The following is a 25,653-nucleotide window of genomic DNA, read 5'->3' on the forward strand; positions in this document are numbered from 1 at the left end:
GGACGACGGGGTGCCTCTCAGGGCTCGCGAGCGAACACATGGCAGCTACCCTCTTACATGCTTGTGGGGAGGTCGTTTCATCTCCTGGGAGATTAATTTGGCCAGGCCTAGCAGGGCATTCAGCAATAACTTTGCTCTTAACAGGAAAGGAGAGGCCAAACAAACAGTAACACCACCTGAGTTCCTTCAAGCAGCTTTTGGGAGGATGTGTTGGAACTGGGCTTGTGATGGAGCATCGTGGCTCTTCCCAGGAAGATGCCGGGTCTGTGAACTGCTGGGAACCCAAACGGGCTGATGGAAGCCCTGTATGGATGCTGTAGACCGAGGACGTGGCAGAGTTCCATGCCTTTTGATGGAGATAAGTTTTCTATTGCCACCACAGCAGCAAGCAGGAAGGTTTCTGTCTCTTGGGCTTTAAAAAAGCACTAAATTTGATAGCCAAAGCATGTCTTCTTTTGCTTTTTTGCTATTATTCCATTCTAGATTTTTTTTTATATTTTTTTTTTTTCTGTACTCTACCTCCCTCTCCAAACACAACCTCAATTCTTATTTTGGTCTGAATTTCCACCATGTGTCACATACTTAAAGGGCCAGACAGGCTGCAGGCTTTGCTGAGGCTTCAGAGCCAGCTGGTTCTGCCCAACGCCCTCCGCATTGCTGAGCAGGATATCACCATGCAGAGCTCTGTCCCCACACCCAGTGCCTCTGAGACAGAGCCATGAGAAGAGCCAGGAGATAAATCCCATAAATTCCCTGCAGCACATGCGATGCATGTAGGAGCTACGGGAGAAAGCAGGATTAATCCTCTTCCTTTTTCCGCAGGCTCCAGACCCATCAGTTGGAGCTGCCTACAAAGGGAAACAACGAGGATTAGGAGGTCTTAATTGGGATCTTTGTACAAGGCAGATGTGTGAAAGCAAGAGTGTGGTGTGAAGGAGCATCTGCCATGTATTTAACACGTGAGCTGGAGACACTTTAACACTCATTAGCTGCAGACAAATTAAATGGAGATTCAGTCTCCTCCAGAGATGTGGCTTTTACTAAATGTAGCTAGAACTTTTTTCATGGCAATCACTGCTTATGCTGTTATGAAGATAGTAACTTACAATGGCAGGCAAATATATATACATATGCATATATATATATACTTTTAATTTCATGCTGCTGATCAGTTCTCCTAAAGCTGTTTCTGGGGAGGTGGGGAGGTGGTGGTTGTTTAAAAGCTCTCCTTCTGGCCTCCCCATGCAGCTACAGAACAAAGTAAAAATATTTATGGTCTTAATGATTCAGTAATTTCAGCTTTCAGCTTTGTTTACACAGAAAAATCTTTAAATAATAGATGTTTATTATTGCTGTAGATTTTTTTTTTTTAGTTGAGCTTTGGGTTATGTCTCGCGATTCCTCCCTTTTGGTGGAGCAGCTGTTACTTCTGCTTCTTGCTTACTCTGAACTGTGTACAGAAGTGTCTATTTGTGTAAGTGCGATTTTCTACGTGATTGATTTTTGGGTATTTGTATGAGTGTGCACGGAGCCCACTGCCAATGGATTTCATTTCAAACTAAACATCCATCTGAAGGCAGAGGTTAAAACAAGTGCAAGAGAAAGTGATGGCCATTCACAAATAGGTTTGTCACAGTCTGATAGCCTAATTTATTTAAATATTTCTTTGAAACAGCTGAAGCACTCTCAGAAAGATTCACAGAAGCTAATTGAAGGCTTGGTCAGAACAGAGAGTCCTGCTGGAGGGGGATAATGAATGGGGATGCACTGGAGAGGAACGAGGAGGCAGCGGGACAGAAGGGAGAGGTGGGGAGAAAGAAAACCAGCAGAGGTGGATGAAAACAGGGAGTTTGCCTTCTGGGTGGGTGGAATATCAGGTCTCAGGTGAGGAATATCAGGTCTTGTTTTGGAGGGTTATAACATCCTGGTGATGTGGGGCTGTAGATGAGGAAGGTTGGTGTTAAGGAAAGACATAAAAAGTTCAAAATCCTCCCTTTTTCTCAGGAAGACCTGAAATCTCTGTTTCTTGTCTTTGGGGCTGGAGTCATGAGCCTCTGCAGGTAAGGCTTTGTGATTCATCTCCATAAGGGAGGCAGCAGCCAGGCACTTCCCAGGGAGAGGAAACCCGACACTGGGGAAGGGTTTGTGTATTTTATCCAAGAAGCGTTAATGCTGTTTACACTAATCGGATTTATTTACTGCAGGGGGAAAAATATCTTTGTAAATAGAAAGTGTTTATTATTGCTAAAGACTTCTTCTGTTTGGCTCAGCGGCTGCTCCCTGGATCCATTTCAATTCCCGTTCCTTGCCGAGCAGCTGCCCTTCCTGCAGCCTGCAAATCCTCACAAGGCTCTGCACAAGTCAGTCCCTAAGAGCAAGTGGCCACAAAGGACTCCTTCTGCCTTCCAGGAACATTTTGGGAGAAAAGAGCCCTTAAAGTTTGGTGCCGGTCCAGCCAGAGTGGATTCTTTAGAAACGCGTTTGGGATGCTGCGGTGCATCAGGCTGGGTAAAGCTGGGAGCGAGGTGCCCTTGACAGGACCGGAGGTTTTCCAATCGAGCTGTTAGGATGCCTGGGATGCTGAGGCTGTCTCCAGGGCAGGGCTGGCTTCCAGGGTGCCATCACACTGGCTACGGTGGGCTGGCACCTCCGAGTGTCTGTGGCCCTTCAAAGCAAGGGGTTCCCCTGTGGCTCGCTGCTGAATTCACCCCAGGGTTTAACCCAGAGCTGTACGGGACACAAGCAACCTGCACAAGGGGAGCCTGTTGATGGCAGCCTTGCTGTTCCCACTGTGGTTTAAAGTAAACCAGAAACCCCTCACTGAGTGTGACCCCTGACAGCGCTGGAAGGACCCAGGGGATGGGGCTGCAATGCCTGCAGGCGTTTGAGAAGGTGCCAGGCAAGGCAGCACGGGGTGGAACTCAAAGATGCTTGTGGGGCAGGCAGGAAAGCTCCCTGCAGGCTGGGATCAGATGGGACCCCTGGAGCACATCAGGGACCTGAGTCAGGGGAGGTGAGAGAGAAAAATGCCCAGGAGAAGAAGCAAGAGAGATTGTGGGTGAAATGCAGTGCTGGAAGCGAGGATGAGGGATGCCCCTGGCTGCATTCTGCTCCGGGGGATGGATGGATTGGGGGATAGATGGACGGGGGGATGGATGGGTGGGTGGGTGGATGGATGGATGGATGGTTGGATGGATGGATGGATGGATGGATGGATGGATTGGAGGATGGACAGGGGATGGATGGAGGGATGAAGGGATGGGTTGATGGGTGGATGGATGGGTGAGTCGGTCGGTGGATGGGTCGGTGGACGGATGCCCTCCCCGGGGGCGTCTCCCTCTCCCTCTCCCCTCCTCCCTTCCCCTTCTCCCCTCCCCTCCCCTCCCGCAAGGCCGGGCCGCCCGGCGGCTCCTCTCCCCCCGCGGGGCCGCTCCGCTCCCCGCCCCGCGCCGCCGCCGCATTTAACGGGAGGCGCGGGCGCCGCCGGCCCGTCCCGAGCCATCCCGACCCGTCCCACCCGGTCCGTCCCGTCCCATCCCGGCCATGGCACGCCTGCCGCTGCTGCTGGCGTTGGGGTTGGGGTTGGGGCTGGGTTTGGGGCTGGCCGCCAAGTCCCCGTACCAGCAGGTCCTGCAGCACAGCCGCCTCCGCGGCCGCCAGCACGGGTAAGCGGCCGCTGCGCGCCCCCGGGGCGAGAAGGGGAGAGGGGAAGGGAAAAAAATAATAAAACACCCCCAAAACTTTTTTTTTTTTTTTTTTTTTTGTTTCGGGGGTCGCGGCTCGGGTTCCTTCGCTGCCCGGGGGCTTCCCACCCCCGGGGGCTTTTCCTTCTTTCTCCTTTCTTCCTTTCCTTCAGGATGCTTCATGCTCCGGTCGTCGTTTTAGACGGCTCTTCATCAGTTTATCCCCGTGAAGGGGTTAAAAAAAATCCTCAGATTTTCACTTAAGCGTTTCGTGGAAGGAGTTCCCCTTTTCAAGAGTTCGCAGAAAAAGAAAGAAACTTGGTTCAGTGGCTGAGGGGTGTCTGTGGAGTAAGCACCAACTTGCTCTTTAAGTCCTGAAAGTTTTCCTGAATAAAGTAATCCCTTATTTAATCAGAGCCTTCAGAGATAAGAAACACCCCAAAAATGCAGGTAGACATCTCTATATGTCTATGTGTTATGGGCTGTGTTGTTTGACTCTTTTTACTGATGGGAGGAGAGCTACCCAGCTGTTGATGGCTGCCCCCACTGCTTTTGTAACATATCGGGAATAGGCAGAGTGAAACGATGACAGACGCTTCAGCTGGCTCTTGTCCCTCCCGGTGGTGACATTGATTGAGCTGTAGCTTCCATTTAAATGGGCTGCTGAGGGCAGGGTCACGAATCGCATTGTAAAAAACCAGGCTGAAATATCGCAATTTGATATGTCACCTGGCAAGGCTCCAGGTCAGCGTTTTCCAAGAAGGGGAGCACTGTTTGGGTATCTCACCGGACGGAGGACCTTACAGGCAAATTCGGAGCGGACGCCTATTGGTAAAATCTCAGTACCGAAAGGGTTGCAGGCATTGCTGTGGCAGCGTTACAGATGAGGAGAAGTTCTGCTGAGATAAACCCGGCAGAGCTGACAGCAGCACTTGGCTCGCTGGTCGCTTTCCGATGGAGAGAGCAATTTATCCCGAGCGAGTTTTTAAACTAAATTCTGAACGCTGATTAATGATGTGTCAAAAGGACACAGCAACAGAAAAGCAGCCCAAAAGCTCTGGGATGTGAGGCGTGTTGTTTCGCTTGCAGGAAGGAGCTCTGGAGGGATGTGCGAGCAGGAATGCCACCCTTTCTGCTCTGAGCATCCCCCGGCACCATCAATGCTCCCATTGAGCTGGGAACAAGTTGGGTGGCAGGGCTTGGCTCTGCAGCAAAACTCGTACAGCTTAATTATTTTTAAGTGAATCAGCTCAGGTGCTGGGGGGCGAGATGAGAAGCATGTGGGGAGGAGCGTGAACATCTGAAGATGGAAATCTGGGTGCGTGGGTGCAGTCACGGCAGGGAGATGCTGTGGGACCGGGGAGGTCATAGGGGGGGTCCTGCTCTTTAATGCCCCTTCCCAAGGGCTGCCCCTGCCCCGGCAGCTCCCAGCTGCTGCCTGCCAAGGGGAAGGCTTCAGATGCAGGCAAACAATGGGCGGTTTTATCCACGAGTCAGCTGGGAACGGCATGGCAGAGGTGATGAACTCCAACGAGGAGCGGGGAGAGTGTTGACAAATTCATTTTAAGCCAGACTGGGCAACGCACCAGAACAGGCACGGCGGGGAGCTGCTACTACAGCCTGCCTGTGGGAATCATTGATAACACAGCCCTCGGGGGGATTGCTAAGCACAGGGTTAAAACTGGGAAGTTTTTCCCAAAAAGTCAGCGAGCAGCCCGGCGGCGCCGGGTCCCAGGCAGGGAGGAGGGGGCAAAGCAGGAGGTTTGGGGCTGCCCAGGAGGTTTCTTGGCAGGCTGCTCCCAGGGATAGGGGGGAAGTGATCAAACAAGTCCTTCAGTAGCCAGGCTTGTCAAGACGAATATTAGAGGGATTGTCCACTGCCGTCAGCCAGACGCTGAAATCGAGGCAAGATTTGGAATTTCAGTGTAATTGGAACCACATTTCGGCGCGCCGGGGCTGGAGGAGCCGAGGTGGGCTGAGTCACTGAGCACAGACGTGTCTCTCAGCCGGGGTTTGGCGTGGAAGTTACTGAGCTGGTGCCAGCTTGCACCAGCTGAAAGTTTGGCTTTGTGATTTCTACCTTTTTTTTTTTCAGTAGATTCTTTCTCCTTGTCCCTCACCTTATGTATAGAAAGGGAGTTAAATGCTTTCATGCAGCAGCAACCTACTCTTACTGGGTAGGGCAGCAACAAGAGATGCAGTGAACCTAATTCCCCGAGGTCCCATGGGTCCACACTTGGTCCCTTGTGGTGGTGCCAGGGTCTGGCAGGGTCAAATCCTGCCTCTGCAGGGCCCTGTTGCAGTCACATCAGCAAAAGCTTGTTGAAGGCAAGCCAAGCTCTTGCTGAATTTACACTAAGGATGGGCAGGTTGACTTGTGTTGGGTGCTGGTGTGAAGCAAATACGCCTGCAGGAGGGCTTGGCAGTGGGCTGCAGAGCCTCTGCAGAGCCTGCTTTTGTGGCTGGGGCAGGTGAGTGGCAGTGTCCCAGCCAAACAGGGGCAAATGTCTGTCTGCTTCCCGAAGGAGATCAGTGAGACCTCCACAGCAGCATCTCCGTGTCCCATCCAGGATGTGTGCCTTGGAAGGTGCTGAGCAGAGTGCTTCCAAAGTGATGATTTATGTATTTTACTCAATAATTTATTTTCCCCTTATTATTCTGGGAGCCAACGCTGCTCATACTTTCTGTGCTGCTGCTGCGATCAGGGCATGGTTTTGGTACTGGGAATCCAGGGGCAGTTGGGCTGAGAATCTGCAGTATTTTGGGGCATTTGCTGTACTTCTGGCTGAAGCCCACGTCTATAAAATCACATCTCAAGGCCCCTGCCTTGTCCACACTCGTGGCCAGAACTGCTGGCACATGAGCCATGGCAAGTGGCAACTGGAGATGGTGAGCTGGGAATGGTGTGACCACAGCTTTGCTCCCCATGACACCACTTCTTTGACAGCTGGAAGGCTGCTGCCAGCTTCCAGTGGGACAGTACCACTTGCTTGTCTTCCCCTCCAGTAGCTCACGTCTGTGTCCAGCATAGGCTCAGTCTGTTGGACAGCAAAAGTGCCCATCTTGGTTTTGGTGCTGATAAATATGTCCTTTTTTTAGGTCCTAAACAATAAAATAATGGGTTTAGGGGAAGTATTTGAATTATTGCAGAAATTTATTGGGTTACACTTAGGTCTCTAAATTAGAAGTTGGTGTTCACCATAGAAATCACAACTGAACTACTATCTTTAACTCAATTCCTTTATATTTTGGGAGGGGTGTAGCATGGAGAGAAGCCAAGCCTTGCATTCAGTGAAGGAAGATATAACCTTGCAGAGCGGAGAGAGGTAGAGAGGACTCTTTCACCACTTTCCTTCACTTTGAGACCTGGAAAGTCAGCTCTCCAAGTTCCCTTCGTCTCACACCCACGGTGGGGTTTTCTGGGCTCTCAGACCCTCCTCTGCTCTGTCTCTCCCTGCAGACCCAACGTCTGCGCGGTGCAGAAGCTGATCGGCACGAACAGGAAATACTTCACGAACTGCAAGCAGTGGTACCAGAGGAAGATCTGCGGGAAGTCAACGTGAGTACTTGGGAGCCCTCCGGGGTCACCCCAAAACCCAAGCGGAGGCAGCTGCTGGGTGGGGGAAGCAAATGGTGCAACAGACACTGAGTGAACTTATATTGTGTGTGCTAAGGGCTGTTTTAGCCTTTCACTAGCAAAGAAAAAATTGTGCCTTGTTTTTTTCCCAATTGACAAACACAATTCTGAAACACTTCAATGTTAAGAATGGAAAATACCGTGTAAATTCAAACCCTGGTGATTTATTCTAATTGCATATCTATATATGTTTTATAGCTCTTGATGCTGTGAAGAAGTGTGGTCCAGATGGTTTCTGGTACTTAGCTGTGCCTCTCTTACTGCTAGGCCCAATATTGCCTAGCTGGAAAAAAAAAAATAAAAGAAACAAAAGAAAAAAAGGCAGCCCGGAGCTGATGGTTATTGGAGAAAACACAAAATTCATCTACACATGTTTTCTTTGGAAGAGGAAACAGAAATAAGGGGAACGAAGTGTCAGTTTTAGCCAGCACTCTGATGACTCCACCAGGAAAGTTAATTACACTCGCAGGCCAATTCCACATCTAACATCGCAAACAAAAATATTCAAGTAGCTGTCGCGTAGCGTAGCCATGCGGGCAGCCTCGGGACATTCCTCTGAGTGATGCAGTCAGCAGATAATCGCGTGCCTGACTCCCTGCCAGGCTGTAGAGCAGCACGGGGAAGCTATCTTCTTGGTGTAGGCCAACCAAGGCTCTCAGGGACGTTTGCTGGCTCCGGCCTGAGCACGCACACGGCGTTAGCCACTGCTGCTGTCCCTGGCCCCGCGGCTCTCAGATGGCTTTGGGGACTCCGCAGGGGTCGCAGGAGGTGGTGACCCCCCAGCCACACACCATCCCTCCTCAGAAAGCAAAAACTGAAAGGAAAGTCCAGGAGATTTCTTCTAGGCTGAAATCACAGACGGCAAGAAACCACTGATCTGGGACAAACAGCAGAAATCAGCCGGTGTGCCTCTGGTGTGGTCCAATGTAAATTGTAACTGGATCTATAGGAACATGCTGTTCTTTACTGTGGATTAAATAAGCCATGTTTGTGAAGTAAACAGCAGATCTTGAGCTGTGGTGAGCTGGGCTGCTTTTATTTTGGTTGCCTTTGTTGGTTTAGCTGCGATTGCTGGCTATCAGATTTAGAATTGTTGGTTTTGTGTTGGTGTTGTGAGGAAGGAGGTCAAATTGTCCCCGTGCGTGGCCTTTCATTGTTCTACCCGTCAATCCATCTCAAATAAGACAGTTCTGTAATTCAGGAGGATGCACTGCAGGATGTACCATGTGTCGGGCAGGTTTCCCTTAAGTCTAATTTTCTTTGCAAAAAAGAGAGAGAAGCAATGTTGTAAAAAGAAATAAGCACCTTCCTCCAAACCCTAATTCTATAAAACCATTAAATCCAGTAAGACTTGACATGGGTGCTTAGAGTTCAGACTCTCATCTTGGTTGAATAGTGGCTTTTTTAACATAAAATGGATCAGATTATGCCATGGTATCATTGTTGCCCCTTCAGATAGGAGAACGTGTTTGGAGGTAGGCCTCCCAACAAAATGAGACTGCTGTGGACCCGGGGTGGCTTTGCTGCTCCACCCCAGGATTGCTTCAGCACTGAAGCAAATCAGAAACTAAACCTCAAGCAACTGCGCAGCTGTATTTGGCAGACAATTCAGCCACTTATCTGCAGAAGGAGCCGGAAGGGCTGGCATCCCTCCGAATTTCACTGGGGATTTGGGGTGGTCTCTTCCAACCTCTCTTGCTCTGCTTTTCCCCAAATGTCTTCTCCAGTGACACGCTGCTGAGAATGAAGCATACACACCATTAACCTGAGTGTTAACCTATGAGATAATGTTCCCCTTGCACGTGGGATTAGCTCACCGTTCTTCACTTCGCATCATCTCAACAATGGGTTTTACTGTCTTTTCCTCTTTTCCTAGTCGCTTTGGAGCCTGTGCCTTACTTTGCCCTTTCGCAGTGCTTGTGCAGAACAAAGGACACGTGCCTTGACTCAGATTTTCCGGAGGACCCCGGGACAGCTCTGATTACAGGCGTTTGCTGGTGATGGCTCCCACTGGACGTGGTGCTCCCGGCGTCTGGAAGCAATCAGGAGCCGGTGGGGATGTTAGGCGTTATGCTGCAGCAATCAGACTCCTATAGCAGTGTCGGGGCCTGGTGCTGCTCCATCCTTGGTGTCTGGGCTCTCAGGAGAATTTATGGGTACAGTCCATGGTGCTCAGCATGAACCCCCAAACTTTCTCTCTGCGTGAGGCTGGGAGAACCTCTGAGAGCACCACGTGTCTTTAAATCCCAGAAACAGTCAGGGTTTGGCACGTTTGGCAGCATGCCTGGGGGCAGAAACCCTCTCCCGAAGTTGTGTCCTTGGGTCCTCCCTTTGGTGGCTGGATGCACTCCTGCAGCCCTGCAGGGGACCCTGTGCCCATCTCCCACCAGAGCTGGTGCACCTGTGGATAAGCACAGTCTTTTCTCTCCTCTTCCTAAAGGCTTTTTCCATCTCTGAGAGGAGCAGTCTTGGGTTGGGAGATGCTTGACACATCTCAACTACTTCACTTTTGACCCGTTATCTTCTTTATTTGCTTAAAGGGTCAGTGGTGCCACAAGTTGGAAGTGGCAATACAGTTGCAGATGCAAATACCTGCCTCTAGGAAGATAGCTTTGACTGTTTTGAGTTTTGATTTATTTTCTTGCTCTGAGCTGCGTTTCAAACAGGTAGCAGGGAGGGAGGTCAGCGAGGGAGCAGGTATTGTAGAGAAGCAAAGCAAGCTCCCGCAGAGCTGGCTGAGAGAAGGGAAACAGCCTTGAGAGAGAAGGGCAGAAATGTTACTGCAAGCCAACAGCAGTAAGTCATAGGATGCTCCTGGGATGGTCACATCCTGAGCCCAGAGACACGCAGCAACACGAGAGGCTCAGATGTGCTTGGCCTTGTCCCCATGTGCACGACCCTCCGGTGCCTGCTGCAGGCTCACTGTCAGAGGAGCGGTGTCCAGAAAGAAATCCAGAAAGAAATCAGCTAGGGCTGTAAGCATGAGACCTGGAGCTGAGGCTCTGCACGCTGGCTTCTTGATGGGCATCTTTGGGTCCATCGGGATGGAGAGCGCCGCTGGAGCTGGATGTGCACGATGGAAAATTCAACTCATGCATCAGAAGGGGACTCCCACCTCTTTATCTGCTTTTCTTTTTCCTCTGTTTTTCTTCTCTTTGCTAAAGCATTGGCTCACGCACTTAGAGAGAAATTAGATCGAGGATTTATGTACATTTTATCATTGCATTACTGTCTGATGAAGTGAGATAAGGCAGTTGGCAAGAAGTCCGACACTGCTTTGATTTTAATGAGCACTGAAACAAGATTGTTTTGGTAATTAGGTAATTTTCCACTGTTGGCTATTCCAAGGCCAAAGAAATAGTTTATTTAGGGTATATTCTCATAGTTACGTCTGCGCTTTTTATATTTTTCTGTCTCCCTTATGAACTGGACTCATTCTCCTAGAAGTGGGGGTTGCAGCTGAATGCCTCCCACATGCGCTCTTTTTGTGTAATGAACAAGGCAACAACTTCCTTCTTTTTCTCTTATTATCTTTTTCTTCTAGCCATAACTAGTAGCAGTAAGTTGCCCCTTAGTACTTTCTTTTTCTTTTCCTCTTAACTTTTTTTTTTTTGGTCTGATTTACTTTTCTCTATTCAGGAAAAAATATGAGCCCTGGCACTCTTTTTTGTAAAAACGAAACATATGGGACTTATTACAGGAAATTATTACAAATGGATCTTTATTCACTAATACATGCCTTAGCTTGTTTTTATTACCTTCAAAAATGCACTTAAATTTTAATTTCAGGCCCTAAGAATGCGGCGGTGGTGAGACAATGGCTAATAAAAGGCAGGGAGCTTGCTTCTGCACCAGGACACGGGGACGTTTAGCAATGCAGTGTCTCTAAACACTTGGCTTGGCTTTTGTGCTGAATCTGCTGCATGGTTGGGGAGCATTTAGGGCTTTATCCCAACACTGTTTGTCCTCTGCCATTAAAAGCAGCCCCCCAGCTGATGCTCTGATCCTGACCACGCAGCTCCTCCAGTGCTGCCTACCTGGTGGTGTAGGGGAGTGCAGGTGGGGCGATGTCTCCATACAGGGCTGTGCTGCAGGGCATCCTTTGCCCTCTGGTCCCTCTCCTGGTGCAGCCAAAGCCCATGGACAGCAGGGCCAGGTTAGCCACCCCTGGCATGGCAAAGCCCCTCTCTGCTGGGGCTCACGGAGGAGCATGTGTTAAAGGAGTATCCGTGCTCTCATATAGAGGTGTAGGGTACCAAATCCTGGAAATTAAGTGGAGCAGCCTTCAGCCATGGCCATGCTGCTCCCTGAGGGCTGGATGTCTTCGGGTGTTCTTGTGCTTTCACCAAGGCACAGCCCCGGGTGAGCAAGTGGCTGAAGCTGAAGATGTTTTCACGATCCCTGGGACTGGCTCCTTGTAGGCGCAAACACTTGGCTGAGCACCTCTGTGTTCACCTGGCCCTTTGCAGAAGGTTTCTAGTACTCAGAAAGCTCTTATTTAGTTATTTATTTGTCAAAATAAATTTTAAAAAATCACAGTTGAGATCATACAGGACAAGATGGGAAGAAGGAACAGGGAGGTGAGGGTGGGAATGGCATACGTGGTGCACGGAGCCAGATGGTGCTGGCAGGTCAGCTCCAGAGACTGGGGCCTGTGCCAACCCCATAACTGGCCTTGGTGCTTCTTACCACTGGCTTCCCTGGTGGGGTGGTGCGGGAGACATTCCCCCATCCCCCAAAATAATAAAAAATCTGGCGGTGTGGTCCCTGCATCCCATCCCGCTGCCCTCACCCAGCTGCTGGAGCAGCAGCATCCCCGAGTTCGTGTGCACCCCATCCTGCCCCTCCTCGCAGCTCATTAATCTCCAATCGATCCATAAATACGCCTTTTAAAGCCCACGTCAGCACTCAGGAATTATTTATGCTGAACTCTGCAACGATTTCTTTTTAATCAGCTCGTCGTCTTTGATTACAGGTCTGAACCGAGGGAACTGTCTAGACTGGATTTAGTTTCTAGGGTGAAAAAAAGAAAAATCAGAGGTCGGGGAGGGAAGTGGTGGGGGGAGAAAGTGTGTGTTTGTAATGAACACGAGCCGGGGGCTGGGGAAAGTGGAGCAGCAGGGTGTTAAGATCTCCAGTAGTCAAAGGAAGGGATTGCTTTAGGCAAGCTCTTTCCCACATGGAATATATAATGTCTAGACAATCAGTCTGGGTTTGCTTTGTAATTCTCTTAGGAAACCGTGACACAGAATTTATTTGCTTCTGTCACAGAAAAGCAGGTATTTGTTTCACTTACTGGCTCTTAATTACCCTGAAGAATTCCCTCTTAAACCCCAGGCATTTCCACTGTTTGTTAACAGTGTTAAAATGATGACAAATATCTGAAGTTTGAGGCTTTTCCTTTCTCTCTGAGTGAGTATGCCGGGGCTCAGCACTACAGCACCGGGCTTGTCTCGAATCCAGGCAGGAGCACAGAGGAAAGGTTTGTCTTTGGGAGGAACACCTAGTGCCTCGCTGCCCTAGCCCGTCTACCAGATTGCCTCGTCCTTTCACACCAAGCAATAAGTGAAAGAAACCCCTGTGAAAAATAAACAGGCAACTTCTGGGTTGATTTTTAATATTTTTTTTCCCCGTTTGTATGAAAACAGGTTCCCTTTAAAGGGCAGCTTTGAGAATCAGATGACTTCCATTTCCCATTGAGCTGCAGCAGTCAGGCAGCTCGTGCTTCTTTAGCATCTGTCATCCTTGGGGCTCCCCATGTCCCCAGGAGGGGCTCCAACCCCTGCCCCCTGGTAGCAAAGCCAGGGGTGCAGCATCACCCCCTGGGGTGCCCACCTAGGCACAGGCATCCCAGCGAAGTTGTCCTTGCAGGGATTATTCCAAGTCCTGGGGCCAGGGCATCCAAGACCAGAGGTGTCCCTTTGCCTCCAGGCCTGTCATGCCAACTTGGCTCTTAATAAGTGAATATCTTCTGGTGGCAAAGAATGGGGTGAAATGGGGGGATGCTCAGCGGGTTTGTAGGGCAGCCTTACCAGAGCTGCAGTGCGCTGCCCAAACTGCAATCGGTTGTATACTGGGAGAACCCCAAATCCTCCTGTGGAAGAGGCTGAACTCAATGACTTGGACTCCCCCTGAAAATAAGCAAATAAATCAGATATACTGGATATTTTGGTCTCTGCCTTGCCTCTCTCTGTGCTGTGTAGGTCTTGATTCGAGCTTGTGCTGCGCTTGCTGCCTTGCTCAGGTCATCTGCTGGGACCGTGCCATCAGTCTCCAGCCCCTGTTTATGCAGGGACTGACAAAGTTGCTGGGCAAGTGTGGTTTTGAAAAACAATTGTCTGTTTTTGTTCTGTGGGGAGGTTGGCAACACGCAGCGCTGGAGGCGATAAAAATTGTGGTTTGCCTTTTGTTCAAGTGTGTGTTTCTAAGGAAGACGCTGCTTCGGAAACCTCACCACCAGGGATGAGCGCAGACAGGACAGTAGCTAACAGAGAAAAAGCAGCGAGGAGCTATCAGTTAATCTGCCATGTCCATCTCTTGTTCCAGAGTAATCAGCTACGAGTGCTGTCCTGGATATGAAAAAGTTCCTGGAGAGAAAGGCTGCCCAGCTGGTAAAGACATTTGACATTTTTTACACTTCTTAAAATTACTCCTCGGCCCACTGAAGGGAAATATTAGAAAATTGCTCAAAGTGGATTTGATCTTTGCAATTGGTGCGCAAGATTGCTTTGAACGAGTCAAAAACAGACTCAGCAGAGCACCAGCTGAGCACCAGCTCAGCTCCAAAGCATGCAAAAAATCCCAGACAACGTAAAAACCTCGGATATAATTAAAGGCAATCAAGCACGGGGAATTTCTCAGTCCAACAAGTAATAGAGCTGTGTTGGAAACGCAATGCAAGGTAGCGATAAAGCAGCAGACAGTTTTGCCAGTCTCTGCTCATTTCTATTTTGGCAAGGGTGAGTTGAGCAAAACTTTCACTTAATAGCAAATACAGCTCAGCTGCTGGCAGGCTGGGAGGGGGCTTGGTGGCTCTGCTCCTGCTGTCCCAGCGCTTCCTTCCCCTGAGCTGGGTGCTGGAACTCAACCACGGGGCTGCAGCAAGCAGCAGCATGTATCGGGCCAGGTACACCGAGTCTGCTTTCCACCTATTTATGTTTATATACATGCAGTGTGACTCCAGCAAAGCCCAAAGAGTAGATTTTGGATTACACAGCTGTGACTGAGGTCGGCTCTGTCGGCAGTGAAGAGCAGGATGAATGGTGTGTCGGGATCATAACCTTCTCTTCTTGCAGCACTGCCGCTTTCAAACATCTACGAAACCCTGGGAGTTGTTGGCTCGGCCACCACGCAGCTCTACTCCGACCGGTCCAACCTACGGCCAGAAATCGAAGGACCTGGGAGTTTTACGATTTTTGCCCCAAGTAATGAGGCCTGGGCTTCCTTGTCTGCTGTAAGATATAACTCCTCTTCGTTCCCCTCTTCCTCTGGCTTTCTGAGTGGGCTCTGCAGGGGTCTGACTCCAGCCCCAGCTGGCAGAACAGACACGGTCCTGATGCAGGGAGGGCTGTGAGTTTCTGAGATGGGAATCACTGTCCTGGTCCATCAACCTCAGAGCCCGATTTCTGAATGAGCCCAGCACTGGAGAGAGGTTTGGATGCTCCCCAGTGGGTAGACGCAGAAATCGCCTCATTCAGTTTTCCCTATTTCTTAATGTCAGATATTGCACTAAGACCACAGCAAGGGACTTTCCATCCCTTTCATTATTTTTCTGGCTGCCCCCACTTTACCACTCCGGTTGTTCTTACTAACTGGTACAAGCACCAGTCCCAACTGGAGCCTCTGCAAACCTGCAGCCTCCCTGCACCAGTGAGTTCCCCTGCTCTGCTACATCTCCATCTCCTTAACTTTGGGTTTGATTTTTCTCACACTGTGTCTTGTGAAATTCCCACTCCTGAAATTGCCACTGCTGTCCTCCGATGCACCAAATGGAGCATCCTCTGAATGCAGTGACCCCACACCGGGGCTTGCTGCCCTTGCCCATCTGTCTCCCAAGGCCAGGGCCTCCAGAGCTGCTTGCTGCTGCTGAAAGGCCAAAGATGCAACTTTATGGAAATTAGAGCTGCCCTGCTGGCATGAGGTTGAGTACCTCAACTAATATATGGGGACCTTCGATGCAGCCAAACCTCCGGACTCTCCCCACCAACAGGCTCAGCACAAAAAATGAATTTTGCTGATTTTCAGGAAACGCTGGACTCCTTGGTCAGCAATGTTAACATCGAGCTGCTCAACGCCCTCCGCTACCACATGGTGAACAAAAGGGTCCTCACGGATGACCTGAAGCACGGGACAACGCTTAACTCCATGTACCAGAACCTGCCTATCCAGATTCACCACTATCCCAACGGGGTAAGATGCTTGCATCAAACCTACCCACCAGGGGCTTCCTTTTCTGCTGCCTTTCACCTCCTGCACTATCCATGGACATCCAGGACTATTTAATGCCTAGGCTGAAAACTCTTGATTCACGATAGATGTTCAGAAGGAGCTTGAAAAGAATATTTATAAGTGGTTAGTTCCATAGATGCTGTTGCAGAGAAGTTGCCCATGTTGCTGTATAACATAGTGATTGGAGAAGTGCTTGATGTTGCATATTTTCTTAGGGTAGACAAAACCACTGATTACTTTCAAAGCTCTTTAAACATGATACCACTCAAATGGTTTTTGATAGGGCATTCTCATTCTTTATGTGAATTTTTTGTTTTTTTTTTTTTTTTTTTTTTTTTAGGAAACCACATTTTGGCTCCTGCTGCTTCAGTATTATAGCGCTCACTGCGTTTGAAATAGAAAAGCAGCAGTGGCTGCTACACCTTCTTGTTTCAGTGCACTTAATGTCCCCTGCATCTCTCCCTTTGCAGATTGTGACTGTGAACTGCGCCAGGCTTTTGAAAGCCGACCACCACGCCACCAATGGGGTGGTCCATGTCATTGACAAAGTCATCTCCACCACCACAAACAGCATTCAGCACATCGTCGAGACTGAGGAAAGCCTGGAAACTCTTCGGGTGAGTCTAACCCATGTGTGCTCCAGGGATCCCTAAAGGTATTCCCTCATCCCATTCCCATTGAAGCTTGTCAGTGCCTAAGTGCTGTGACTAAAGCTGCTGATAAAACCCTTGTACCAATATAAGTTATTTTACTTTAGGACGAGGTATTTTTGGTATCAGTGCAAGCAGGAAGCAGGGTTTTGTAAGAATAACTGTCACCCTGCTACTGTTGTCAGTAAAAAGATGTAGACGGAGTCTGGCTCCTCGCTATTGTATCAGAAACTTGGCCTTAGGAGATGTTAACTTTTCAGATTTGATGAATATCAACTTATTTGCTTTGGTACTTGCCAAGTTAAGGAAAAAAGTAGAAAGCAGAGGGGTTCTGCAGTAGGGTCTGGTCTGAATTATTCACTGGAACTACCATGACCCTTTCCAGGCATATCAGGGTATTCACGCTGGCTCTGAGGCTGGCCAAAAAAGGCTCTTGTACTCAGATTTCTGGAGCACAAGAGAACCACAGGGCCAGGCCAACTTTATAAAGGGACCAAAGTGCTGAAAGAAGCTATTCAGGATTCTTGTAAGTGCTCTGAAATTCTAAAAGCTGTAATAAATCCGTCTCTCAGTGACTGCCTGGACAAAGCTGCTGACCTTTGCATTCTGGCTGGACGTGTTTTACCCTCATTTCTCTGCAGGCTGCTGTGGCTGCTTCTGACCTCAACAGCTTGCTGGAAAGCGAAGGGCAGTACACGCTCCTGGCTCCAACCAACGAAGCCTTTGAGAAGATCCCACGAGAGACCCTGAACAGGATCCTAGGGGACCCCGAAGCCCTGAGGGGTAAGCGCCTGTTTGCCAAGGCCAGTGAAAGAATGAAGAGAGCTCTGCACTTCTTCTGAATTCTTTTTTGAATCTGAGCTGAGCTGCTCCTTGACACGATCTGACAACAGCTGCAGTAAACACACTTGGCAGCTTCCATCTTTTAAAACCAGACAGCCCAGAGCTCTTGGGATGAAGGTGTGTAGACGTGGCACTGGGTGGTACCAGATTTGGAGCAGGGAGCCAGAGCAGTCCCTTTTATTTAGCATTCCTGTATGTGATGCTGATTTCTATCCACCTAGAGACAGAAGAGAACTTATCAGCATAGCTTCCCCTGACAAATGAATCAAACGACCACACAAAACTAAAGTTGACAAGTGCATAAAAATTATTCTTTTGGAACACTTCATTTCACAGGCTGCTGAATTAAAGCCAGCACAATCTGAAATGACCACACACCCCTTAGAGCAGAGCCCTATGCAAAGGGGGCCCTCCCCTTTGAAGAGAGCCCCTAAATCTGCATTAATTCTATGTCTGACTTTTCCAGCTCACTAAGGCACTCGCTTCTCTTGCAGACCTGCTGAACCACCACATCCTGAAGTCAGCCATGTGTGCTGAGGCCATCATCGCTGGCCTCACGATGGAGACTCTGGAAGGGACCACCTTGGATGTGGGCTGCAGTGGGGAAGAGCTGACCCTCAACGGGAAGCCCATCATTGCCAACAAGGACATCCTGGCTACTAACGGCGTTGTACATTTTGTTAATGAACTGCTGATCCCTGACTCAGGTATTGGAGGCTTTTTGCATCTCTTTGTCATGCTTTTCTTTTGCCTATTATTCTTTTTGACAAAAAAAATAATGGATTTAGAGGGCATAGGAATTTTGTAGAAATGGATGGATTGCCTTTTTATTATGCATTAGGTTATTATGCATTACTTTATTTATGTATTTATTTTTTCCAGCTAAGACCCTGTTTGAGTTGGCCCAAGAATCTGAAGTGTCTGAGTCCATGAACCTTTTCAGACAAGCTGGGCTCAGTTCTCATCTAACAGGCAACGAGCGAGTGACCCTCCTTGCCCCAGTGAATGATGTATTCAAAGGTAAATTGGGGAGTAAATCCCTCTCTTCTGTCAGTGTGGGCCACAGACCTGCTTCAAACAGTGTCTCTTTGGCTGAGTTTCAGTGTGCAAACATGCAAACTCTCCCTTAAATGCCTCAGCTACAGACAGGGGCATGTAGCTTCAAAATTAAAATCTGGTGTGGGTAATGATCTCTGTTTGGATGTTTTTAGTGTCTCTGGTCATTTTAAATGAATCACTGCTTGTTTCCATGCTTTTTTTTTTTTGCTGCAGATAAACCCGTCTCTGTTGACAGCAACATGAAGAACTTGCTTCTGAACCACATTGTCAAAGATCAGCTCTCCTCTAAATACCTTTACCATGGGCAGAAACTGCAGACGCTGGGTGACAAGGAGCTGAGAGTTTTTGTGTACCGCAACGTAGGTGCCTGCAGCTGGCAGTGCTCGGGGTGGGATCTCCAGCGTGTGGGGAGCCTGTCTGGGTGGGGGTCTGGCCTTGGCCTCTTAAAACCAGTTGAATTTCTCAAAACCAATTAGTTTAACCACTGCCTCTACATGACCGGTTCATTGTGAGCAGGACCCGGGGGCTAAATTTTTTTTTTCTTATCCCTTACCATAAGTAATAAATATTCTGCAGGCTGAGCATCTTGTCATGGTACAGTTAACATAAAAAAAAAAAAGTGTAACTGAGCATTATGAAATGCATAAATATCCCTTTTTCAAAGCACATACTAATCAGGTTGCTTTTCTGCGATTGTGTTTGCAGAACCTATGTATTGAAAACGCCTGCATTGCTGCCCATGACAAGAGAGGAAGGTTTGGGACCCTGTTCAGTGTGGACAAAATGCTGACCCCACCAACTGGCTCCGTGATGGATGTTCTCAAGGCAGACCATCGCTTCAGGTGACCTTTCTGCTCTTCCTAGGTGCCAGCTAGGAGCAGAGGAGCTGCTGTTCTGCTTTCTATTTGTTATTCTATTTATTATGGATCGTAGTCATGACTACATATAAGTTTTATTTTTTACATGGAAAGATTACCCAAAACCACGGTCTCATTCTTAAATTATAGGGAGTGAGACTTAAGTAATCTTTCATTGAAGTGTGAGCCAAGAGTGTGTGGTCCTCTTGTGAGCACATTTAGAAGCCAGCTCTGAAGCCAGCTCTGCTGTCAGTACTGCTGCGGCCAAGCCTCTGTGTCTCCTCACTAGCCTCTTTGTCCCCAAGGATTCAGCATCCCCAGCTGGCTCTGCCATTTCTCACATGTTCTGGTTGGACCTCATGGGATCGTTTCCTACCCGATCGACATTTGGGTTAATCGATTTTGCAGGATTTTGCAATTGTAATTTCACAACTCTCTTGAACACAAGAGGTTATTGCTCAAAGACCAACAGATGTAGTTTGTGGTGCAGCCACCAATGTTGTACCTTTGGTTGTCTTTCAGTACCTTGGTGGCTGCTATCCAGTCTGCAGGCCTAACGGAGAACCTGAACAGGCCAGGTACCTACACAGTGTTTGCTCCGACAAATGAAGCTTTCCGAGCCATGCCACAAGGGGAATTGAACAAGCTAATGGGTGAGCATTTTTAGAGCATTCGGGTGAACAGCTGCTGTGTGTTATTTGTGTGATACTGGAGCAATGGCTCAGTTTGTCTGCCATATTCTTTGAGTCTGTCTCCTGTGAGCATGGGCATCCTACACGACTCATTAGGATAAGCCCTAGCCAGCAGAAAACCGAGGATGCACAGAAAGCAGTGGCACTGAACTCTCGCAAAAACTGTGGGCATGGGTTTATACTTCCCTTGTACTTGTGTGTGCTATGAAATATTTGGAGTGTGTGCTATGAAATTCCAGTCAGGGATGAGAGAAGTGAAAGTGGACATCAGTCACACAGGATCAGGGTATCTAAAGTAAGTTTTGCAAATAGAAAACATGGCCCACATTCAGACTCAAGCCACACTGTGTGGAATTTCATTACTAAAAGGATGGAGCTGTTGTTCCATCTATTTGTACATGGACGAAGCAGGAAGTCTTACCTGATCCTGAGAAGACAACAAATATTCCGGTCTAGCATAAACAGAGGCTGATATCCTGAAAAGCACAGACATGCAGGCCAGTCATGGAAAAAAAAGCATGGGAATGTTTAATAACCCTCTTCAGGATAAGCTGCAGGATTTTTTTTTGTTTTCTTCATGTTGGAAAATGGCTGTGGTTGGAAACAATGCCAGGTATTTGAGTGTAATGTCTTCTCGTCATTAAGGCCCAACCAAACATTGGCGTCATAATTTGTGGAGCATCTGCCCATGGTGGCTGGTTATCCTTTTAAGTGCATGAACGAGGAATTGGTAATATCAGCCTGCACACCCAGCCTAGTGATTAATGTGTAAATATTTCAGGGCTGTTCTGTAGCTATTATAAACGGCTGCAGGAATGAAGCATCCCAGATGTGGGCACTTCAGATGTTCTTGTTTTTTCACGCAAATATTTAGCTTATGCTTCTGATGAAGAAGTGAATCATGCTGGTGAGGATACGCAGTGTGAGCTGTGGCCACAATAGAAAAATGGTAATGGAAAAAAAGCTCACAGTGTGTTCAGATAGGGGCAGCAAAACAAGAAGTCCACCTTGCTTGTAGCTTCTCTGGTTTCTTATCTGAAGGCCAGTTTTTGCTCTAGCTGTTCCCTATCGCCCGTCTCTGGGTTTTGCTCTGGGTTTTAGTCACAGCCCCTAAAGGAGAACATGGAGCGGGGCTGCTGGCCGTGCTGTGCACATCACCACCTCTTCTGGAAAACAGGTGGTGAAGGGGAAGCCTCTTGTTTTCCTGAGATCTTGTTCAAAGCACAGCTAGAAGAGTAGAGAGAGACTCTGAGGCAGGGATCATGCTGGCAGTCTGTAAACCATCCGTGACATCTCTCCTGCACTCTTCCCCTTCCTAGCCAGGAATCATGCCATGCAAAGTGTCATTGGTGTTGATGAAAATAGTGATGTTTGCAAGCACAGGGTGCTCTATTTCACATAAGGTTTTCTGTTTCTTTGGTGTTTTTTTTTTTTTTTTTTTTTTTTTTTGTCTTCAAACTTCCTTGGAAGTGAAAGCAACAACAAACAACAGAATAAAGCTCATACAATGCACAGTAAGGAAAAGAATAGACTGCAAAATAACCAAGAGATAGGGATTTCACATATAGGGCAGGGTTGATGTGTGCCAAGGTGGGACACTGGGACAACATCCTTCCTGGACTCGCTTGGATCCTGATCTGCACAGGCATGAACAGCCCCCATGTCCTATCCAGCTCCATCTGAGGTGCTTCTGATCGGTCTTTTTAAATTTACATCAATTCCTTGCCCTTTAGGAAATTACAGTATTTCCACGTAATGTCATTCCAGCACATGCAATATGGGAAACAAGCACTGACGCAGTTTCACGAACATACATGTTTTTTTTCTCCCCCCCAGGTAATGCCAAGGAGCTTGGCAACATCCTCCGGTTCCACATGGCCGATGAGATCCTGGTGAGCGGCGCGGTCAGTGCGCTCGTGAGGCTGAAGTCCATGCAGGGAGACAAACTGGAAGTCAGCGCCGTGAGTCACTGCCTCTGTTATGTGTTTAGATGTCTGTGTCAGGGAGCAGAGAATGTCTGTGCTCATGTGGGTGCTATGGGAACCTCTTCTGAATGTGTGTACGGCCCCATCAGCAGTGTTTTTGGGGCTGTAGTGGAGAGACTCTTGCCATGTATTCAATTCAGCAAGTTGGCAGCCTTGAAATGTGGTTTTCTTCAGCTTTCTCCCCAGAAGACCAATTGTAAATGATTTCCAGGAGCTGTTATAAATTTAACTCTGAGTCATAGGGGAAAAAAAAATATAAATAAATTAGATGTATAGCTTGTTCAGCTAACACGTCTTTTTTAGCGTAATGAAAATGATCTCTGCATGGGCTCCCCTAGCACAGCAGGATTTATTTAGATGCACAATTTTATCTCAGAAATTCTGCACTACATTAAGAGAATGCAGGATCCCCTACTGAGGAAAAAAAGATATATTTCACAGAATAAATAACTCATGGCCCGTTCGTTGCACAAGGAAGAAAAAGCAGGACAAAAATGGAAAGGCTGGTGCTCCAAAGTGCATCGAGCTGGCCAGCTTGTGTGCCAGGCTCCTGCCATGTCCAGCCCCTGTCACTCCTGCCACAAATTCTGTAGTAATCCCTCTCTGTGCAGGCAGCAGCACTGGGATGCTGATGGAAGGGCTCTGCCACGGCGGCTCAGCACTCCCACCCAGCCCATGTAGGGAGTCTGTGCTCCCAAACCTGCTGGTGACTGCTCCAGCTATCATTTGGTGTTATGGCCTTCTCAACTGGCAACAGAGATGAAAAGATGAAAATGTCTATAGCCAGCCAGCAATGAATGAATGCAAAGTGAGGGTGTGCGGGTTTTCTTTTTTTAGATGAAATTGGAAAGCACTGATGACAAAAGTTTCTCATTTTCTCCTTTTCTTTTTTTTTCTTCTCCCAAACAGAAAAACAACATAATACATGTCAACAAGGAGCCTGTTGCAGAGAGTGATATCATGGCCACAAACGGTGTGATTCACGCCGTCAACTCCGTCTTGCAGCCTCAGGGTAGGTCGTGGTTGGGATGCTCAGAGCTGCACCACCAGGGTGCACAAACCCCTCTCGTTTAATGTGGGCAGCAGCAAGGAACTGAGCAGAGGGGGCAGGAGGGGCTGGGGGCTGCAGCTGGCTCAGGTTTGGAGCTGTGGCCTCGTCTTGGTCCCAACTTGCATCGTCTCCATCCTTGCTTGGGGAGGGGGAGGTGACTTGTGGCAATTCCTTCAGTTTATTGAGGAGGATTAATCTGTTATGGGGTTTTCAGCACATGCTCTGAAATGCTGGAAGGAAGCATCCTGTGTGCTTTGAATGCCATCTGTATATCTGCGCACCTAGTAATGTCAGTGCTGTCTGTGTCCCACCCTTAGCTTCAAGGCCGCAAGAAAGAGGTGACGAGCCTGCAGATCCCGCATTAGAAATCTTCAAACAGGCATCTGCATTATCTAAGGTAAAAACCAAAAACAAAGCAAAAAAACTGTCACTGTAGAACTACAGAAATTACATTTTGCTAATAGTGATTTGAAGATAACCTCACATTCAGGTTTTGACCTACAAAGAGAATAAGCAGCTGTGTTTCATGGACTGATCAATCCTCTCTTCTTTTGTCATTAAATGATATAAGAAATAACATTTTTTGCAACATGAAGCCTACAATTTGCAGCACACCAGAGATGCAGCCTTGGCACGTTACTGTATGTGTCAATCCCAATAATGCCTATGGCACCGAAGGGTCATTCATCCATCCCACTCGACACTTCTGACAGTGTCAGGATAAGAACAAGCAGGTACCGAATATGACTGCCCAAATTTCAGAAACAGAAGGCTTTCTTCTATGAAAGCCATCATGTATAACCGCAGGTCAGACAGATGCCACAGAGGAGGCAGCTTGGTGCTGCTCCTTGACTCTAGCCCAGCACCTTCCAGGACAGTTTTTGGAGACTAAGGATGAAATATTGCCATGTAAAGTCATCTTATAGCTGTTGGAGATTTATTGTATTTATTCAAACTTTATATTTTCTTTCCATGCAGGTTTCTCAAAGGAATCCTCGACTAGGTAAGGCAACTTCCTGAGCTTGTTTCTCATCTCTATCCTATGTCCTGTCCCTTAAAGAAAAGTTTATTCTGTGGTCTTGCTGCAATCAAGATGCAGCTTAGGTGGGAGGGGATGGCGTCTGTGTGTCTGTCCAACCCACCTTGTTCTTCTCCTTCGCAGCTCCCGTCTACTCCAGGCTACTAGCAAAGATGAAGGAGAACTCGGGCGGGTTCTGAGCTGCAGCCACTGCCTCCATCCGACCCGCCCTGCTGAACGCTACAGGGAAAAAACCAAATATCACCCTTAAATTTATTGTTGTTTCCAGTGAAATGGATAGGAAAAACTAAAAGCCATATATATATGTATATATTTTAAGACCGTTTTTATTTGTTTTTGACCTTAAAGTTCCCCCACCGAGGATAGGTTTTTGTTTGGTTTTGTTCGTTTTGTTTTTACAAAGTAGTTGTTAATTTGCAGTTTTTCACATACCCAGTTTGGTGCTTGATACCTACGATGTACAAGGGCAGGGGCTTAATTCAGCGCTGCTTCAGAAGCATGGGAAGATGCTCAGAGCTCACCTTGGGGCCACCTCACTCGGGGACACCAGAAGAGGATGAATTAAAGCCCCTCTTCCAGGCTCCCATCTCTGGGAATCCAGGCTCCCAACGTGGGAAGCCAGGTGTGAGCTCATTGAAAGCCGTCCTCCAAACCAAGGCCAGAAATGGGAAATTTTGGCCAGAATGACTGGTGTGTGCTCAGCTTTCTGGGCAAATGCGTCACTCAGGACCGACCGTATGTCTGGTGGTTGCTTTGGAGGAAGTAAATGTGTTGAATCCACTAACGGTATCCAAGCAATACATATATACATACGAAACAAACATTGTTTTCCTTCTTCCCCTGTGTTCTAAAAGTCTTCCACACAATTCTGAATTGAAGGCTTTTAATAAAAGCTTCTCTATTGACATTGAGGAAACTGCATAATTATAAGCTATGGTTTGAAACTCTTTTTCTTTTTTTTTTTTTTTTTTTATTGGGTTGTTTATTGTCTATGGGTTTTAACTGTGCTGCCTTTTATTCACAAAAGAAGATTGAAATGAGAGTTCTCCCTGGCAGAAGCCTTCCAGTAAATGGTTCATTTGTAATAATGGTTGTTTTTTTTTAATAAAAAAAAAATAAAAATAAAATCAAAAATATAAATATGAGAAGTGCTGGTAATGCTTGGTTTTGTTTGTTCATTTATGTGTAGTTGTTTGATGGTGCAGTTTGACCACCTGGGGAGGGGTTGTTGTGGGGCACATCAGTATTTATAGACCTAACAGTGAATGTCCCTCTTTTCTCATCCCGGGCTTACAGAATTTTTTGGGTTGAAAAAAAAAAAAAATAATAATAATAATAAACAAACAAAAAAACAAAGGTATCAAGCACAGAGTTTAGAAAAAAAAAAAATTCCACTTTGTTTTGGCCACCCTGGCTGAGAAGCATCCTTTTCTTCCATTAAAAGCCCAAATTGAAATGCCATATGCGAGCCATCAGCATAATTCAAATGTGTGAAAAATAACCAGCCTCTTCTTTTATTTTCCTTCCCCAACCTCCCATCTCATCTCTTTATTTTTCTGCTGTGGCTCAGCCCTGTGTTAGGTAAGCCCTGAGACGTGATGGGGAATAACTTGGGCCACCTGTTCTCAGCAGCCTCAGGAAAAAGGCTGCACCGGGGGGGGGGGGCAGGCTCCTGGGGGAGGCTCAGCCCTTTGTAATTAGGACAATCA

The 25,653-nt window shown here is 47.8% G+C and overlaps 1 protein-coding gene across 1 annotated transcript; it reads left to right on the forward strand.

Annotated features, from left to right (window-relative positions):
• The first annotated feature begins 3,479 nt into the window (after positions 1 to 3,479).
• TGFBI (transforming growth factor beta induced) lies at positions 3,480 to 25,092 on the forward strand. The gene is made up of 17 exons (XM_084536183.1): positions 3,480 to 3,665; positions 7,144 to 7,242; positions 13,867 to 13,931; positions 14,616 to 14,773; positions 15,565 to 15,729; positions 16,239 to 16,385; positions 17,060 to 17,201; positions 17,756 to 17,968; positions 18,144 to 18,281; positions 18,534 to 18,679; positions 19,026 to 19,162; positions 19,700 to 19,830; positions 21,706 to 21,830; positions 22,764 to 22,866; positions 23,223 to 23,302; positions 23,884 to 23,908; positions 24,068 to 25,092. The coding sequence occupies exons 1-17, from the start codon at positions 3,544 to 3,546 to the stop codon at positions 24,121 to 24,123; spliced, it is 2,052 nt and encodes a 683-aa protein (XP_084392309.1). The 5' UTR covers positions 3,480 to 3,543; the 3' UTR covers positions 24,124 to 25,092.
• Positions 25,093 to 25,653: the final 561 nt, after the last annotated feature.

Source organism: Aythya ferina, assembly GCF_964211825.1.
Source record: "Aythya ferina genome assembly, chromosome: 14".
In the NCBI taxonomy this organism is placed as follows: Eukaryota; Metazoa; Chordata; class Aves; order Anseriformes; family Anatidae; genus Aythya; species Aythya ferina.